The 18,714-nt window shown below is 46.9% G+C and overlaps 1 protein-coding gene across 1 annotated transcript in view; it reads right to left on the bottom strand.

Moving 5' to 3' along the window:
* PTPRT (protein tyrosine phosphatase receptor type T) overlaps positions 1-14,579 on the bottom strand; it is a 511,569-nt gene extending 496,990 nt beyond the window's left edge. Inside the window, exons 1-4 of the mRNA XM_087819279.1 lie at positions 14,573-14,579; positions 14,124-14,395; positions 7,758-7,839; positions 1,829-1,944 (exon numbers count right to left, since the gene is read on the bottom strand). Coding sequence (XP_087675405.1) covers positions 1,829-1,944; positions 7,758-7,839; positions 14,124-14,395; positions 14,573-14,579 — 477 coding nt within the window. The remainder of the gene's footprint in view (positions 1-1,828; positions 1,945-7,757; positions 7,840-14,123; positions 14,396-14,572) is intronic.
* Positions 14,580-18,714: the final 4,135 nt, after the last annotated feature.

The following is an 18,714-nucleotide window of genomic DNA, read 5'->3' as shown; positions in this document are numbered from 1 at the left end:
GAACAATTCCTGTCTGGCCCGTGTGAACAACAGTTAGAATTTTCCCCGGCAATCGGTTTGTGTTTATCTTGCGGACACTGAACTGTGTATCTGACGAGCTGCCTTGATTCGGTTGTGTGGCCCGCGCAGGCGGGGGACGTGGAGCTAGCGGCTCTAGCTTTCTTTCCAGCTCCGGGGTGTTCTTTTCCTTCTATCTCATGCCGCCCCGCTTTTAATTTCCGCTACCTTGTCATGTTTTGTGTGCCATTGTAAGCCACCTGAAAAGCATTCTGTGCGACAGGATTTGCTTTACATTGGAAAGTAGATAAATAAGACGTGGGAGAGCGCCGCGCCACGTGCTCCCACCTGTTTCCTTCAAAACCTCCATTGCCTCCTGCTTTAGCATCCTTCCAAGGACACATTCAAGGCGCAGGGCCTGCAACTCCGAACTGCGGCAATAATGAGTGTAAAACAATTGGGAAACCCAAATAAAGGTGCGGGAAATACTGTGATTGTCCCTTCTTTCTCATGGCTCAACTCCAGCAATGCCACTGAAATGACAAAGCTTTTGGGGAGCCTGATGCACTTTAATACTAAGTATAGTGAAAAGAGTAAATAACGCTACTTCGTGCTTGAGAGGCACGTGGAGGTGTGCTGTGCTCTCCTGTGGTCCGCAGGCAGCCCGGGGGAGCAGGAGGGTGGGCACTGCTGTGATTTTCACTCTACTCTACTGCTCAGGTGCAAGGGAGAACCACTAGCCTCTAGATGTGCTCTGCGCTCGGGGATTTTCCAACGGCAGGAAATGTGCTCAAATCCCGGAAGAGAAGCGACACTATGAACTCCCATCCAAGTGTGCTGGGCATGAGTTAGGGAGCAATAGCCAAACTATGGCCGTCAGAGGAAACCAAAGAGGTCTTTGAATATATGATGCTGGAGGTAACTGGAGTCCACTTCTTTCGAGCGATATTCCTGTTTCCTTCAATCAGAAGTGGTATCTTTCTAGAGCTATCCTCTCCAATAAGGCTTTCTGCAATGTCTAAAATGCTCTTGTACCTGCACTTGTCCAACATGGAGGCTACAGTACATTGAAATGTGGCTGGTGCAACTGGGCACCTGAGTTTTGAAATTTATTTTAATTGATTTAAATTTAAGCAGTCATAGTAAATTTAACAGGTTGTAGGATACAAGATCAGTATACAAAAGTCAGTTGGATTTCTATATACTACTAATGAAAAATCAGAGATTGAGATTTTTTCAAGTGCCTTTTACAACAGCATCACAAGTATGAGATACTTAGGGATAAGTCTGACAAAAGATGTGCAGGACCTATACACCGAAAATTACAAAACGTTGCTGAGTGAAATTACTGAAGATCTTAAATAGGTAAAAATATATACCATGTTCATGGTCGGAAGACTCATTATTGCTATGGTGTCAATTTTCCCCAAAGTGATTTATAGATTAGCTGGAATCGGTCCCCATCAATATATCACAGGCTTTTTTGTACAAATCAACAAAGTGATTCTAAAAGTCATGTGAAAATGACTTAGTTTGCCTTAGCCCTGGGAATCGGGACTTAAAGGACAAAGTTTATTAGAGAGCAGTTTGGAAAGGTCTAGTTCTGGCACTTTTATGTTTGTAGCATCAGTTCTCCATCTGTAAAATGGGTATACGGATGCCTACATAATAGAATTAGAGTTGATATTTAATAAGATCATGGACACTAAATATCAGAGGTATTTAAAAAGTATCCTTTCCCCTTCCCCACCAAGTCCTTCATCACAGCATGTCCATTTTTTCCCTTACTAAGGGATGGGCAGGTGTGAGGAGGGGGCTCTCCCATCCTTACCTGGAGCCAAAGTTTGTCATGCTGAGACCACTTCCCGCCAGCAATGCACTGAAATGTGGCATTCTGCCCCACATTCACCTCGACATTTTGGAGCCGCAGAAAGTGAGGTGCTTTCCCTAAGAGAGAAACCAAAAAGCACATAAGGACAGAATTCAACAGGCAGACCATCTTCCCTGCGGGTACACGGCAGCTCAGAAGACACACCGGGCAGGGTGGAATTTGTTCCTGGGAAGTGGCCTGGCTCGGTGAGGAGCTACCATTGATTGATCGCTTACTATGAGCCAGGTATGTTCTGAGAGCTTTACATGCATCCTCTTGCCTAACATCTCACAAAAATCCATGAGGTGGGCAGTATCTCCATTTCACAGGTCAGAAAATTAAGGCTCGAAGGTGTCAGACAGCCAGAAAATGGGGGAGCCAAGACATGCATCCAGGTCTCTGAGAACCTCCAATCCATATTACTAACTGCTGGGCAGTGCTGCCATGTTTGCGAGAAGAAATTGGGGGAGGCGTTCACCGCAGGAAATTCCTCCTTGTGTCCTGGGTGAGCAGAAAGAAGAAAGAAGCAAGCTGAACGGAAGCACCTTCGGGCCTCAGACCTCCATAGCTGGCCTTGGCCAAGATGCCGATGAGGAAGGTGAGGGGCAGGGAGGAGAGCCGAGGAGAGAGAAGAGGGGGAGGGGAGTGCTAGTGGCTCTCATTCCCTTCCTGCAGACTGTGACTGGTGTCGGGCGCCGTGTCTACACAACGGCTCATTTAAACCAATGCGGTTGGTGGTGGTACTATCTCTACTTCACAGTAGTGAACTGAGGCGCAGGAAACTCAAAAACGGGCAGAGTCTTCACCTCTAAGCTATGGTTTCTCTGAAAGATGGGAGGGAGGTGGGACATTTAGTTTGGCGACTTGGCGTAACAGAAAAAAGGACTTTCAAATGAAACAGTGCCCATAAGCTATCAAATCTAGAACTAAACATAAATTTTATGATGGGTAACTTGGGTTCATCTCCTTCCTTGCTTGTGGAGACAAGTCCTCACCTATGTGAGCTCTTCAAGATGAGCGTGGTTGATAACCTATGCCTCGGAGAAATGTGTTTCTTCACTGAGGTACAAAAATGCCATGGGTCCTCATCACATCAGCCAAATCCAGGATGAGCCAGTCACCAACTACCCCCAGAATGGGATCAAATGGACGGTGGTTAAGAGGATCAGGGAGATTCAACATGGGCCTATTTTCCAGAGGAAGTCAAATATCCAAAGAAACAAATAACGATAATGTCATTCATTGAAAGCTCCTACAATGCCAGGTACTGTGATAAATGCTTTAGACATTTTATCTAATTTAACTTCAAAACATTCCTGTAAAGCAAACACTAATATTATTTCCCTTTTAGAGAAGCAGAAACCACGGTTCACCAAGTTTCATTTGCCCAAAGCTACACAGCTTTAATGACAGAGGTAGCATTCAGACCAGGTGCATATTAGCCCCCAAACCAGCATTTAACAAACATTCTCTTGCTTCCTGGGCAATGGAAGGTCAATGGTATCAGCTGGACTCTGGGGTCCAAAGAAAGGGCTCAAAGGCAAGGCTGTGCTGACTCTCCAGGCTCCTCTCATTACTCCCAAATATTTTATCACAAGGGATCCCTTTCCTTACCATTTGTCCCCATGGCCTTCACCCTCTAAACTATCTGTTCTACCAAACTGTGTCACCACCTGTAAAGTTCAGCAGAACCAAGAACCTTGGTGAAACTGGGCAGATGCTTGTGCAAAAACATATACCTTCTGCTCAGGTTTTTCAAATAACAACAGCTCAGAGACGCCCTCATGCTACCTTCGGGACACCATGGCTACAGTGGAGTCAACAGTCTAAGACCCAAGGAAGGCCTCTCCTGTGGGCTTCTCAGAGTTGAAGATTCCTTGCACCTAGTCAAGCTGACAAATGTCATGCTGCTTTGATTGTCTGAAATTGTTTCCTTTCTGCTCTTCTGTATAATTTGTACAGTTATTTTTGGAACTCTCAGTTCAAGTCAGTTCTTCACATGGGAATATGTACTGTGAACCCAAAGCCCGTTTATGCCACAGGTTTAAAGAGGAAGGGGAACATCTACTCCATGAAGGGAGGGAGCTCAGAGTCTTAGCTATAATGTTGGGAGGCCTGGCGTTGGGTTTTATAAAGGGATGCCCATCCCTCTTCCTCCCTCCCTCCTAGGTTCAGTGGTAGAGAATTTAGAAGCTTGATGGCCCTGAGTGTTAACATTTCTCAAATGAAACAATGATGGTCTCTGATTTTGATCCCTGGTCTCATCCCCAGATCATGACAGACATCTCTCTCTGTGGATATTCTCTGTGGCTATTGGGGACCTGTTTGGTCCACTTCTCTGAGCTCCTGGTCTCTCTGATCTTCCTCCCCAATTCCAGCCCCACTCTCCACTTCACTTCTGAGCCCTGTGCTCTATCAACTGTTATTTCCCCCCAACATCTACAGCTCAGTGGTGGTGGTGGTGGGGGAATTACCCTACCAGTGTCAACTCCCTAACCTTCAGCCAAATACAGTTGACCTCAGGACCCAGACCAGCATCCCACACCCACTTCCCACTGAGACCCAGCCCCCCAACAATGGAATCCAACTGAATGGGGTTAACAAAAGACTGCTGTGCATTTGGGGCAAAATGCCTTGATGTTGGTGACATTTAAACTCCTGCAGATGTCATTGCAGCATCTGAAGACATATTATTCTGCCCTTTATCTCGCGCTTGAAACCTGACAGCGCTCAGTAGGAAGCCACACAATCGAGGAGAAAGCTCGGTACATACATTAGAGACGTGTCACAGACACTCCACGGGTCCAGTGACATTGTGCCCGAAGGTTGGTGTAAAAAAATAGTTTTAAAAATTCTAAAAGTCAACACAGGAGCTAGAAACTTTGAAATTGGGTGGAAAATTGTGCTGACATTTCTTGTACATGGTTATAACTGCGGTGGCCCTGCTAACGGCTAAGACCGAGAAACAACGGTGGAGGGTAACTATGGCGGAAACACGTTCAGAGTAACACAAAAATGTTAAATGGGCTATAAAATATGGACGAGAGATTTCAGTTTGTATGAGAAAACAATCTCCTTTGAGTAGGATGCCAATCTTTAGGTCACTGTTTTGGAAGCTGGGAGGCAAGCATTTAAATCAATCAAGAATACAATTGCCAGTTGGGCACTACCCCCACCCCCGAAATACATATTGATAAATGCTGACCATATGTTAATAGAAATAATGCTTTGGAGGACAAAAGTGGAGATTTAAAAAGCCTGACATAAAGAGAATGCAAATTTCTCAATCTAGTTGAATTTCTAACAGTCTTTGAGTGAAGTTATAAATGCATCTGTATTAAGGCTGGAGTTGGGGAGAAAGCCCTGTCAGGCCAATGGATGGTCTGGAAGCCGCCGGCAGGCTGCATGATGTGTGATCCCATGAGCAGCCACCAGGACCCAGGCACGGTCAGTAGTTTGGAAGGCAGGACTCAATTCTCCCCAGACTTACACCATCTGAGCTCATACCAGTAGCTGAAGCCACGAATCTGGGAATGCTACATTTCTGACAGCTCTGGCTCCCATTCTAACCATCACATGGGTCCAGTTGACTTTACTCCCTCAATGTATCTCTAATCTGCCCACTGCTCTCCATCTCGGTGTATGTTTCTTCATAGCATGGTTTGTCATGTGCTATGGCCTGAACCGTGATCCCCAAAATTCATATGTTGAAGCACTAATGCTCGATACCTCATCCTAGGATTGTATTCAGTGAGAGAGCCTTTAATGGGATGATTAAATTTAAAACGAGGTTGTTGAAGTGGGCCCTAATCCAATCTGACTGGTGTCCTCATGAGAAGATCTAGACACACACAGACACACAGGGGCACACGTGCACAGAGGAAAGACCATGTAAAGACAAAGTGAGAAAGCGGCCATCCACAAGCCAAGGAGAGGGCCATGGGAGAAACCAAACCTGCCATCTTCATCTTGGACTTCTGGCCTCCAGAACTGCAAGAAAATAAATTTCTGTTTAAGCCCTCCAGACTGTGGAATTTTGTGATGGCAGCCTTAGCAAACTAATATACCATCTAGTATAGGTCATATAATGAATTACCTGATGATTTGTTTAATTTTCAGTCTCCTTCACTTGAAGGGAAGCCCATGAGAGCAGAGAATGAATCTGTCTTGCTCCCATAAGCCCAGAACAGGGCCGGGCGGAGAGCTCCTGCTCAGTGACTGCTTGCTGAACGATGGGTGGATGCCTCTCCACTCCCCTGGTCAGGATCTCTTGCATGACTCCAGAACTTTCTTTCTAATAGATCTCCTGACTCATTCTTTCTTCCCCTTCAACTCATTCTCTACAGAGCTGCCGAAGCGATCTTTTAACAATTAAATGAGATCATATCAAACCCCAGCATAAACCACCTCCAGTGGCACCCCTGCACTCAGATTAAAATCGAAGCTGCTCATGATGACTCTCAGGGCTCTGCAAGGTCAGACCCGGCTTCCCTCCCCAGCGTTCACTCAGACCGCTTCCCCTGCACTCACAGTGCCCAGGATATGCTCACACCATCAAGCTGATGCCCACTGCAAAGCCTCTGCACTTACTGTTTCCTCTGCCCGGAATGCCCCTTCCCCAGATCGATATGCAGTGATCTCAGCATTCCTGAGATGCTGGCTGGTTTCTGGGAAGGAAGGGTCTCTTGCCCAGACACCGAACACAGTTATCCCAAGTATTGCCTTGCCCAAACCCCTTGGAACTTGTCCCGATTTCCTCCAGAGAAAGTGCCCTAAGACAGTGAGTCAAACAATGGCATTCTAGTGTCAGGGAAACAAAGTGACGTTCAAGGATTTGACAAATTCACTGCAAGCAGACATAGGAAGAGTCATTTCAATTAAAGCGGCATGGATGGGGCTGAAATGAGAATAGCCCCAAAATGGGAGGACTGAAATTCAGGCACATGATGTCTCTTGAGGGAACAGCAAATTGCACCATCGCCAATAACATGACTCATGGTTATAAAGAGGAAGCAGAGCCCTACTAAGAGTTGCCTGGAACCAGATGGCTGCTGAGAAACTGATGAGAATCTCCAATATGCAGAACACTCACCAACTAATAGGGCTGGCATCCCAATCAGGCCTCCTAGGAGCTACCATGCACATCTCTTTGATTACAGCCCTTCCCCCCACCAAGTGGGATATGATGTCATCTCAACTACCTACACCCAGGACTTGTCCCCTCTGAGATTTAATGAACCCAGGAATGACAGCTCCCTGCTCAAACACACTCAAGCATCTTACAATAAATACAGCAAAAAGAGAGAAATTCAAAGGGAAACTTGATGGGCACGGAGGAGTGGTATGCCCTTGAGGGCTCTTGACACTGTACCATAAGTACTAACCACTGTGAGAAATCGTTCTCTACGCCTACACAGAGCTGATGAGTGTATTTAAAATTACTTTTAAAAATTAATAGCTTTGGGGTACTTTTCCCTGTGAGTGAACAGTGTGCTAATTTCTTCAGTGTTTTGGTGCTGTTCTTTTTTTTAAGACAATTGCATGCAATTCTATCCAAAGCCCTCTAATTCTTCCACTTCAGTGGTCTGAATCCCACTAATAAACAATCAGGACTTTAGACTCTATTAATAATGGAGAGAGAGTCAAACAAAGATGTTTTGCCAGTCTCTGCAAATTCCTGTAGGTGCTGCCTGTTGAACAGGCCGGCAAAATTATGGATTTATTCAGGACTGATTGCACCAAAGTACGTAAGCACTTTTGAAGAATTAAAAAACAGAGAGAGTGAGAGATGTCTGTGAGCTGAACGAGCGGGGCGGGGGGGGATCGCAGCCCCCAAGCTACCCAGCCTGGCATGGAGTAAGGCTGCGTTAGGAGGAGGGGACAGACTTACTGCACGGATGAGCGAGAACCCGAACCTCGTCCACAGCGATGTAGCCAGGATGACCTTTCAAAGAGACAGATTCAAATATCACCTGCAACACACACAGGGCGGGAGTCAGTTTCACGAAGTGCTTGAAGGCACCGGTCATAGGAATCTGCCCACCCCCCAAAACCCTTTATCATTCTGCTTCCCATTGGAACCGCCCAAAGAGGCCTTATGTTAGGCTAGGATGCTATCCTGGCAATTGACTTGGATTTTCAAAACAAGGTAGAAAGGCCACACTCTGGTGACTAGCATAGAAAGAGTCAGCCGCATGGAACATTTTTAATGGATTTCAGAAATAACGCTTGGATGCAGGAAAAACCACCCAAATATGGCCTGAAGACCCCAATCTGCACCTTTCTCGTTGCTGTTTCAAGTGAAACATGGAGTAGAATTACTTGCTAATACCCCAACTTTCCTATGAAGGGAGAGGGAGGAGCTCACCTTGGCAGCTACCATGAGAAAAGGAGGGCTTATCCTGATCTGAGTTATATCCCCAAGGAACAGAGTTCATCTGAGGGTCTTAATAACACCTCTCAAAAGTAAGCCCCATGCACAACTGTTGGTATCCGGGAATCCAAGGGCAACACATTTTTTAAATTCTCCATTCTGACTCCCAACCAAATTGCTTATTTCAGTAAAGATTTTGTGGCTCAATTAACAGCTTCCTTTGTCACCCAACCCCTACCTCCATCCAGGAGCCGTGAATATCTGCGAGGACAACCTGACCAACCCCTTGACCTCCCTAACTCCAATGGCCTTATCTTCACTGAGCATCAGCCACGGGCTCAGACTTGTCCTTCACTCCAGAAAGTGGAAATTCCATCTTCCTATATTTTGGCACAGCTCCTGCCCCACACCCCTCTCCCAATTCACTCCTCTTAAACCTGCTCTCAGGTTCACATGGCACCTCAACTTTTCTAGTCCATAGGCCTGCCTAGACCTCCCTATATTCTCAACAAGCCCGGTACCCCGCCACACTGGATAATCACCCACACCACTCTCACCTCTAGCCCCAACTCCTTAGCAACCTCATAACTTCGGCGAGCCCATTACAGCGCTGCCCTCACCAAGGAACTGGTGGAGCGGGTGGTGATGGCTGTGAAGGGCAGCTTCCTCCGAGTCAACATGTGGCTGCCTGGGAATTACATAAAGTGACTTGGGAATGGCAGTCACACCAAACATAAAGCAGCTGGCACCTGCATGACAACCGCTCGGGAAGAGGGGTTTGCTAAGATAGCAGGGTCCTTCAGAGAGAGCTAACAAACAAAACTGTTGAGGAAGTAGGGGAGAGTCTGCAGAAATGAAAGTGTGATAGCTGCCTCACCCCGCAAAGGAGAAAGTCAGCAGAAGGCCTTTCTATAAACTATTACCTACCTATTTGATTATATTTTTAATAATTCAAAGGAAACCAAAAGTAAAGCCTATAGGAAAACAATAAAAAGAAAATAGAATACAGAAAATACATTTATAAAGAAACAGTATAAAAGCATTCAAATTGTGTAATAAAAATGATAGAAATAGCAAAAAATATTTATTGTGACAATAAATATAAATAGGTTAAAATAGAGAAAAGCTCTCCGACTGTCTAAATAGACAAAGGCTAACTGTAAGCAATAAGATAAACACCTAAACAGAATGACTCAGGAACCTTAAGAATAGCAAGCTGAACAAAGGGAAATAATAGGGAAATACAAATAAACAGAACACAGTTGTTGCAAAAATAATGTAAAAGTATCAAAGTAGAATTTAAACCATGAGCAAAATAAAAACCAGGAAGGAGACTAAAATGGTCATTTGAAAGAATACATGAGTCCATAGGCTTAAAAGGAGAAAATGACAGAAACAAACAAATAGTAGTTATAGTTTAAATAAAACTCACTTATATTAATGTGACCCATGTTTTAGACTCTGACCAATCAAATAGAAAAAATGCATTTATTGAGTATGTATATAATATAAATATTACATTTACTAAATAAATGTTAATGAATCTAGAGAATAAAATTTCTATTCAAATGCTCATGGGCTATTTACACAAAGATCACATAACAGGCTAACGCACAACTTCAATCAATCCGTCAAAGAAGGCGCCATAGAGGCTTGGGTCTGTACATATTCTCACCAAATTCACTAAAGCTGGAAATTAATGACAAATGCTTCAAAGTCCATTTCTTAACCTTGAAACGTTACGCAATGCCTAAATATGCAATACCTTCTTAATAACTATGATGTCAAAGTATGTTTTGTACATTAACAAAGTCTGAAAGGAAATTAAAAGTCACGTGACAAGTTGAAAAAAGATCTGCAACATGTGCCAGCAAAAAGGTGAACAACCTGTTCTGTGTAAAGAATGACTGGGGCTCAACAAAATACATAAACTCTCCAAAAGCAAAACTGACAAGTGACCTCAGCAGGCAATTCACAAAGATGAAGTCGGAATGGTAATCTACAAATGCAATATTTTTAATGACTCTCAGGAGAACTATTTTCTTCTTTGCACTTTTCTACATTTTCCAAATTTTCTGCAGTGAAAATGAGTTATTTTATATTTATAATAAAAATGAAATGCTTTTTGGTATGTTTTCGTATTTCCCTTTATGTTATATTATCACGATATCATGTACCACCGTACAATTAGCTCCACTACAGCACCTACCACACCATATCGCAATTGCTTGCTCATGAATCATTTCACTCCCTAAATTCTAAACCTGCTGAGAATAGGAAAAGTGTTTCTCCCTCTCCCTTCCTCTCTCTCTAAAAATCATTAAAAATTAAAAAAAAAACAAAAAAAACTGAGCCTGGCTGGGTATGGCTCAGCAGTTGAGCATCGACCTAGGATCCAGGAGTACACAGTTCGATTCCCGGTCAGGGCACATGCCCGGGTTGCGGGCCTGATCCCCAGTAGGGGGCGTGCAGGAGGCAGCCGATCAATGATTCTCTCTCATCATTGATGTTTCTATCTCTCTCTCCCTTCCTCTCTCTGAAAAGAAAAAAAAAATTTTTTTTAAAAAGACAAGAGATAGAAAACTGTTGGCTCACCAGAATGCCCCAGAACTTCTAGGAAGTGGACCATTTATATTTTTATGAGGAAGAGCTGCTTAGGGTGAAATCAAGGAGGCCTGCACAGACGAGGAGGGTTTGTGCTCAGCAGAGAGGGTGGGTGGATGAGAGAGGAAATGGGGTGGAATTTAAAGAGGGGGAGAGTGGCCCTCTCCTTGGGATGCTCCCTACAGAGTGCTGGATGCCAGAGGAATTGCTGAGAATGGGCTTTGAGTCCAGCTGAATCCAAGTCAGGTGACTCCTAAATTTCAGGGGTCTATGGAGTAATTACCATGCCGAATAAAAGCTAATTTCACCTAGGCAGGTGATGGAGAAAAGACTGAGCCAGTGGCTGCAAAATTAATAGAGTTCTTTTATTTTTTTAAAATCTTGTGATGGATAAGTTCAGAATCATTAAAAACATGAAACAGAATTAATACTACCTGGAAAGGGGCATCGATCTGAAGCGGGGCTTCCGCAGCATTTGATAAGCCCTCACTCACCTGAGAGATGCCAGGTGGGAGGTGGGGGTGGGGGGCACAGGGACATTCTCAGCCCAGGCCCTGCTGAAGGCCTGGTGCCACGAGCCCACTAATAAGAAAGAGAAAATTCTCTGTTTCTTACGGAGCTAAAAGTCCATTTTAGGACTGTGAAATATGACTTTAATAAGTGAATACATAAGCCTTCAATATGTGAGGACCAACTCTGCCGAAAACTAAAATTGTATTTAGCCCACAGACTCATACATTCAGGACCAGAGCTTGGGGGTCGGTGAAATTAAAATCCATTTTGCAAAGGTCTTTGAATCTCCTAATAGGTCCCCTCTTCTCTCTCCCCGACATATGTGCGTGGGTGGCCCTGAGTGTGCGGTGAGCCTGGGAGCGTGCAGGTGCGTGAGCCCATGCGTGCTCTGCTGTGCATGTGCCATGGGACCATCCACTACTGTGTGGGTGGGTGTGACACACATGCCTTTTGTAAATTGCTGTTCCCAGTGCCTTAGTGGCTTTTCCATCACATAGCTCAGAGCAGAGGAAATATAATGTAATGTACTAGTGGCCAACAAGTTGGAAATCAGAAAATTCTCCCAGGGGAAGCTGCTAATCAGAGGCCAGCTCGGAGCTTACTGAGGACAAACTCAGCCACACAGGGCATTTCTTTAAGAAGGTCTCCTGCCTTCTTCCTCTTTTTCTGTCTTCCCTCCCTTCCCCTTCTTCCCTCCCTCCCAACAGTTGCTGAGGCCCACTGACAGCCCAGTGTGACGTTATACACGTGCTATCTCATTAAATCCACAGGAGAGCCTCTTTTTGGTCCCACTACCCTCTCCGCCTTACACATAACACAACCCTGACTCCAGATTATGATGAGATACACCCAACATCACATAGCTGGTGCACAGGAGTCTCAGAACGGGCAGGCTATTTGCCCTAAAGGTGGGAAACTGAACTTGGAGCCACAGGAACTATGCCTCAGTTTTCCAATAATACCCCCTCCTCTGGAACACAGGGTACGTTGCTACCCAACACAGGAGTTACTATGCAGATAAGAGAGAGGCAATATGCTTACCACAGACCTGGGACACAGGGATGCCCAAGAAATGTCTTTTTCCTCTCTATGCTCCAAAAGACTATGGCCAATAGTGGGAATGTCCCTCTCCTGGGTCACTTTTCCTGTTCATATACTTGCACGTGTGGTCCCATTTGTATCTGGTCCTAGGTAGGTGTTTCTGAGGGGAACCTGAAGGCATCCATGGAGGTATCCATGGGCTTATAGACACCTGGCATTTACACACTGGGGCACCTGGGCTCTGGTCCCAGCTTTGCCAGTGATTTGCTGTGTGCTCTTGGACCTCAGCTCTATCACCTATACCAGGGTTCAGAGAACTATGGCCTGGAGGGCAAGTCTGGCCCACCACTCGTTTTTGTCCATAAAATTTCATTGGAACACAGCTACATCTATTCATTTCCATATTGTCTGCAGCTGCTTTCATGATACATCTGAAAGGACTATACCCTGGATGTTGAACTGATGTCCCAGCAGCTCCTGGCCACTAACCTTGCCACCCTCAGGTCCTTCTGCTCCAGACTCTAGAGAAATTTCTCCAAAATGCAGATCTGACTATGGCACTTTCTTACTTAAAAACTTCCAACAGTGGTCATGGGGATTACTGAAAACAGGCACAAGGGGTCTTATTGGGGTGGTAAAAATGTTCTAAAACTGCTTTATGATGATTATTGCACAACTCAGTAGCTTTACTAAAAATCATTGGATTTCACACTTAAAATAAGTAGAGTCTATAATATGTGCCTTGCACCTTTATAGTGCTGTTAAAAAAACAAAAACAAAAAAACTTTCAACAGTCCCAGGCCAAGAAAAGTGGGAGCTCTGTGGGATAGGGCCAGCTTGTATGCTGTGTCTCAGTCCCCAATGAGATGAGCATGGAAAGGGAGAGGTGTTTAAAAACTGTTACAGCCATTTGGCTTTGCTGTGACATTTTTATTGCATTTGTAGAAGTACAGGTCCACCATGAGTTGTGGAGGGGTCTGGTCTTTCACCACAGACAGTGTGAGCAGCACTGCTCTAGACTAGAGAATACATGTCATCTCCTTGGCCTGGCATTCCAAGCCCCCATGACCTCCTTGCCTGCAGGCTTCATTCCATGTATGTCTCCTTTGCAACCTCCCCTTAATCCACAGTTTTTCCAAACTCTGCCAAAATCTCTCAAGCACTCCTCGAGCCCATTGCCTGCCCTACCCCTGACAACTGAAATGCCTTTCCCTTCCTTCTTCAGAAATTATTTATTCAACCTTCAAGACTCAGGCTAGCTGTCATCTCTTCTTAGAAGCCATCAAATTGCCTTCTCCCAGACACCCTCTTCTGCAGGCGTGATCTTTGAACTAGTTCTCTCCCCTCTCTGAACCTCAACTTTTTCATCTGGAAAACAGGGATAATCATAGCATCTTCCTCATCGGATGACAGTATCTCCGTCATCAATTACTGTAGCAACGGCTTCAATGTCTATGCTCCTTGAGCATCCTGGGAGCTCACACACACCCCACTATGTTGTCATACTTATCTACCAGTCTCCTCCAGACCGTGGGCTCCAGGGAGGCGGGGGCCGTGCGGGATAGCCTCTGTGCCCGCAGGGCCTGGCTAGCAGGGGGAGCTCAATAAGCATGGGTTGCATGAATGAATAAGTGAAGTCCGTTCTCAACTTCACAACTCTAGGCAGGCAGGGGGTGTATGGGTTTATGATCACGTAAAAAAAACTGAACTATTAAAACACCATACCTGGTAGAAATGTGGCCAGAAGGTGCTGATGGCCAGCTCTGCCTTCACCCAGCCCTCGGTGACGACGCCGGACACGTTCCAGACGGGGTTGCCCTGGGGCCCGCCGTTCACCTTCACATAGACGTTCAGGGCCCCCGGGCTGGACCTGTCGCGGCTGGAGAAGTAGTAGTGGAAGTCGATGCAGTGCGTGTCATTCTCCTTCAGGGTGGGCAGGAGGAGGTGGGCCTTCTGGCCGGAGGCCCTCCCAGAGCTGTTCACCATCATGAAGGAGCCTGGAGGCCCGCCAAGGGGGCGAGACGTAGACAAGGAGAGAGAAAAAAAAATCCTCCTGAAAACCAGTCACACCCATCAACACAGCGGCCAGAAATCCGGTCACTCCAGGAGGGTCTGGTTCAGCCTCCGCATCTCCTCTCAACCTGAGTGTCCTCTTCTGGGAATAAAAACCCTACTCAACATGGTGGTTTTGAGAATGAAGAGCTAGTAACATGCACAATATGTTCCTACAAAGTGGACACTCTATAAACATTTACAGGAGGGGCCTTATATCCAGCGGCTCCTGCAGGAAGCATGGAATGAAAACCCTGGGATTTAGGTAACGGCAACCTCCACGGGGAACAGGAGGCGAATGCAATCCCCACAAGCAGGGGCTGTCTCAGTGGAAACAAGAGCTCAATGACACGGGAGATGTCATTGTTCCAACATATTCCACCCGAGCCTTGCATTCAGGACGGGGAATATCGGCGGAGGGTATAGGAAAAGCACAGTGCAGCCAAGTCAACAAGGAAGACCCTGGAGAAACATGAGGACCAGCTGGGAGATGCTCGGCCTGGAGAGGAGGGTAGGGAGTGCTAAGCATGTAAGGAGTGCCAGCATGATATCACCCAATTTTAATCTTCAGAATGACCCTGGGAGACAGAGGATTTTCACGCAAAGCCTGAGTGACCTGCCCTGGGCCACACACACAGGGAGTGATGAGGACCAGATGCTCTCCAACCGCAAGGTGTGTGTGATTATTACTATTTGCAGAAAACACGACGAGTCTTTCCAGGCATCCGAAAGGCTGTCCCCTAGGAAGGAGTGAGCCTCTCTGGAGTTGCTATGACAGGTTAAAGGGTTGTTTCTAGTCCTGTGCCCCTCCCCAGACCTGCGTCCTTGGCCTCTCGCTTTGTGGAAGAGGCAGAGGGCGCGTCCCGGTCCTGGGACTTTGGATGGCACTTGCTTTGGTCAACAGGATGCTAATAGAACAATTCAAGCGGAGGCCTGAAGCGTGAGTGCCCCATGGGGCACCCCTCCTGCGGGATGCCACCTTTCAAGGAAGAGCACGCCCCGGGTAGCTGCTGCCCCCTTCAGCTTGGATGGAGATCAGACTTGAGCGGAGGAGGGCCTGGTAGAACCGACAGCAAGAACCCAGCCCCGCCAGCCACACAGTGACAGGCACAGCCCCGTGGCCCGCCAGCCCAACCCGGAGCAGCAGAACCACACTCAATGCTCGGACAGTGAGCTGAGGGTAAGTGCTCACTGTTGTTAACCCTGTAGTCCCTCCCAGTATGTTACTCGCATTATTGTGGCAGCAGCTAAGTGACAGAGGTGCCTGAGGGCAGACTTCTGAAAGAAACCACCAGGAGGCACATTTCAGTGCAAAGGACCTTTTAAGGAGTAGAGCTGATGCAAAATGGGATTGACAGCAGGGCTGGAGACAGAGGGAGCTCCCCGGCTCTGCAGGTGGTACAGAGCCTGGAGGAACTGAGATGTCTAAGGAAACTTCACGATCCACTTAGAGGGCTATACTCTGTGACTTAAAAGTCCCATGATTCTAGGAAATAAATGGCATCATAAAACACAGCAGATAAACTCAGGTGATTCGGGAATGAATATTTTCACCTAGAAAACCACTGCTGCTCTGAGATCTGTGCACGAAGCCAAGCTCATGTTCCCACTTCTTTTCATCATGGCTCCAGTGGTGAGGCGGGCTCACTGCGGAAGTGGCGCCGTGTGACGACCACCCACTCCCAGCTTGCTGCCCCTATGATAGAAGGAGCTGCATTTCCACAAAGATGGAGATGGTAGAAAGGCTCAGCCCTCCATGGACTCTCCATGTAGCAGAAATTGCTTGTTGACGGACAAACCTGTCCTCTTGTTCTGGGCACATAGCCGGGCACAGTCCCCAGCCTCCCTCTATAGAGTGGTGGGCCATGCAGCTGGCTTCTAGTCAGTTGGACATGAGTATAAAGCGTGCCACTTCCAGGCCTGGTCCCAAAAATCTGCCTCCCTCCACCCTCCCTTGACCCCCACTGCTCCAGCCTCTTGTATCTTGTCTCTCAAGGGATGATCCTCACACCAGAAGCCTCAGCATCTCCTGAGAGCTCAAAAGAAAAGCAGAACCTCAGGCCCCATCCCAGGCCTACGAAATCCAAATCTACATTTACCAAAATCCTCAGCCTGTTTGTACGAGGCCCATGAAAACTGTGAGCATCACAGCTCCATTGTCTTTCCCAGGCACCAGCTATAAGCCCAAGAGCCTAAGTGATAGCAGAGCCACAACAAAAGGAGCCCAGTCCCTGAATAGCCATGGCCATGAGAAAGGCCACCCACCTGTGAGGAACACTCATTTCAGACCTTCCGTAGACAAGGAATCAGCTGTTCCTGGGTCACTGAGCCATTCAAATTCTGTCATTTATCTCCACAGTAAGCATTCTCGTTTTTGTCTCTGCGCCCCCACAGAGCCCCTGCTTTCCACAAGTCCCTTTATTTAGGGAGACGAGGTGAGTAACAATAGCTCCCAAGCAAAGCTGCAAGACGCTCCAAACAAGAACATCGTTATGAGCAGTGTCCCTGGGCACAAAGCAGAAAGAAGACGATGGAAAGAATGGACCCAAGAATGAGTCCTGGACAAGGAAAGGGACACCTCGGGCCCCATTAGGACCCTGCGTGTCATAGGTGGGCCAGGTTGGGTTTGGTCAGGGACACGCGCCATGTCCCCCCCCACCACCACCCTGGTCCATGATGTCAATTTGTGTAACTGAATATCATGCTCTGGCCCCAGACTAGACAGAAAGGTATGTTTTGGTGCTAAGCTCAGAGAGATCGATGAGATAATTGAAAACAAGAGAAAAAATAGAAATGATGGCTGCCCACCCAGCCTATCCCAAAGGAGGGAAGGGTGCAGGCCGGAAGGTTAGGGCAGACGGAGTCCTGCTCAGGGATGTCTTGGTGAGACTGCTAAGCAGTGCTGCTTGGGATCCAAATGACAGAAAGTAAGAGACTGGCCTCCTTCATGGGTGTGGTGCTAAAAGTCAGCATCAGCATGTGGCACCCCCGGCACAGGAGAGGGGTACTGTGACATTGGGAAGGGCACCCACACAGCAGCTGTGGTGAGGGTCCCCTTCTAGGGCTTGCAGGCAGTGGGCTTCCACAGGATGCCAGAAAAGGGTAGCACATGCAACTGATCTTGCATTTGTGCGCTCATGAGACACTGGGGAGAGCCTTATGTGGCAGACAGAGGCCCAGCAGTCAAGTAGGCAGAGGCTTGGGAGACACACGACTTAGATCCTGGATTAGTGTCCTACGGCTGCTATAACTAATTACTACAAACTCAGCGGCCTAATACAACACAAATGTATTCTCTTATGCTTCTGGAGGCAAGAAGTCCAAATTCAAGGTGTTAGGAGGGCTGCTTTCCTTCTGGAGGCTTGTCCAGCTTTTAGTGGCTGCCTGCATTCCTTGGCTCATGGCCCCTTCCTCCATCTCCAACGGGCATGACTTCAACCTCTATTTCCTTTGGCACAACTCCTTTTTCTGACTTTCACCCTCCTACCTCCCTCTTATAAGGATCCTACATATTGGATCCACTCAGACAATCCAACATAATCTCCCTACTGCAAGATCCTTAATTCAATCACATTGGCAAAGTCCCCTCTGCCACGTAAGGCACAGGTTTCAGGGACTGGGACACGGACATCTCTGGAGGACCATTGTTCTGTCATCACAGGCATTTTGTTAATTTGACCACATATGTATTCCCAGGCTAGTGGGCCAGAGATAAATGGATGATGGGCCCCTTCAGAAGGCAGCAGGTATACACTGTCTACACAGCAGGGGTCCCAGGAACTCTGAGTGTTCTTATGTGAGTGTAGGAGGCTCCTCATGGTGTCAGAGCCCGTCCTCACCAAGGTCTTAGAGGGACAGTATGGTAGAAAAAGCAAAATGTGCCTGGCTGGTGTGGGTCAGTGGCTAGAGCATTGGCCTCCACACCAAAAGGTTGGGGGTTTGATTCCCAGTGAAGGGCAAGTACCTGGGTTGTGGATTTGCTCCTGGCCCCGCTCAGGATGCATTCAGGAGACAACCAGTCAATGTGTTTCTCTCACATCGATGTTCCTGTCTCTTTCTCCCCCTTCCTCCCTCCCATCCACGCTCTCTGAAAAGCAATGGAAATAAAAATATCCTCTGGTAAGGATCAACAACAAAAAAGAAAAGTGTAGGATTAGCTCATTTAGCTCCCAATCTGGATAGAACAAAAGAAGGCTTGGGGCCAGACCTGGGGAAGGCCCACCTTTCAACAGTGGAAACTGGCCAGGGCGGCTGGCAGTGTAGC

The sequence above is a fragment of the Miniopterus natalensis genome, chromosome 7, assembly GCF_054644295.1.
Source record: "Miniopterus natalensis isolate mMinNat1 chromosome 7, mMinNat1.hap1, whole genome shotgun sequence".
Classification (NCBI taxonomy): Eukaryota; Metazoa; Chordata; class Mammalia; order Chiroptera; family Miniopteridae; genus Miniopterus; species Miniopterus natalensis.
This window is presented reverse-complemented; position numbering and strand designations above follow the sequence as displayed.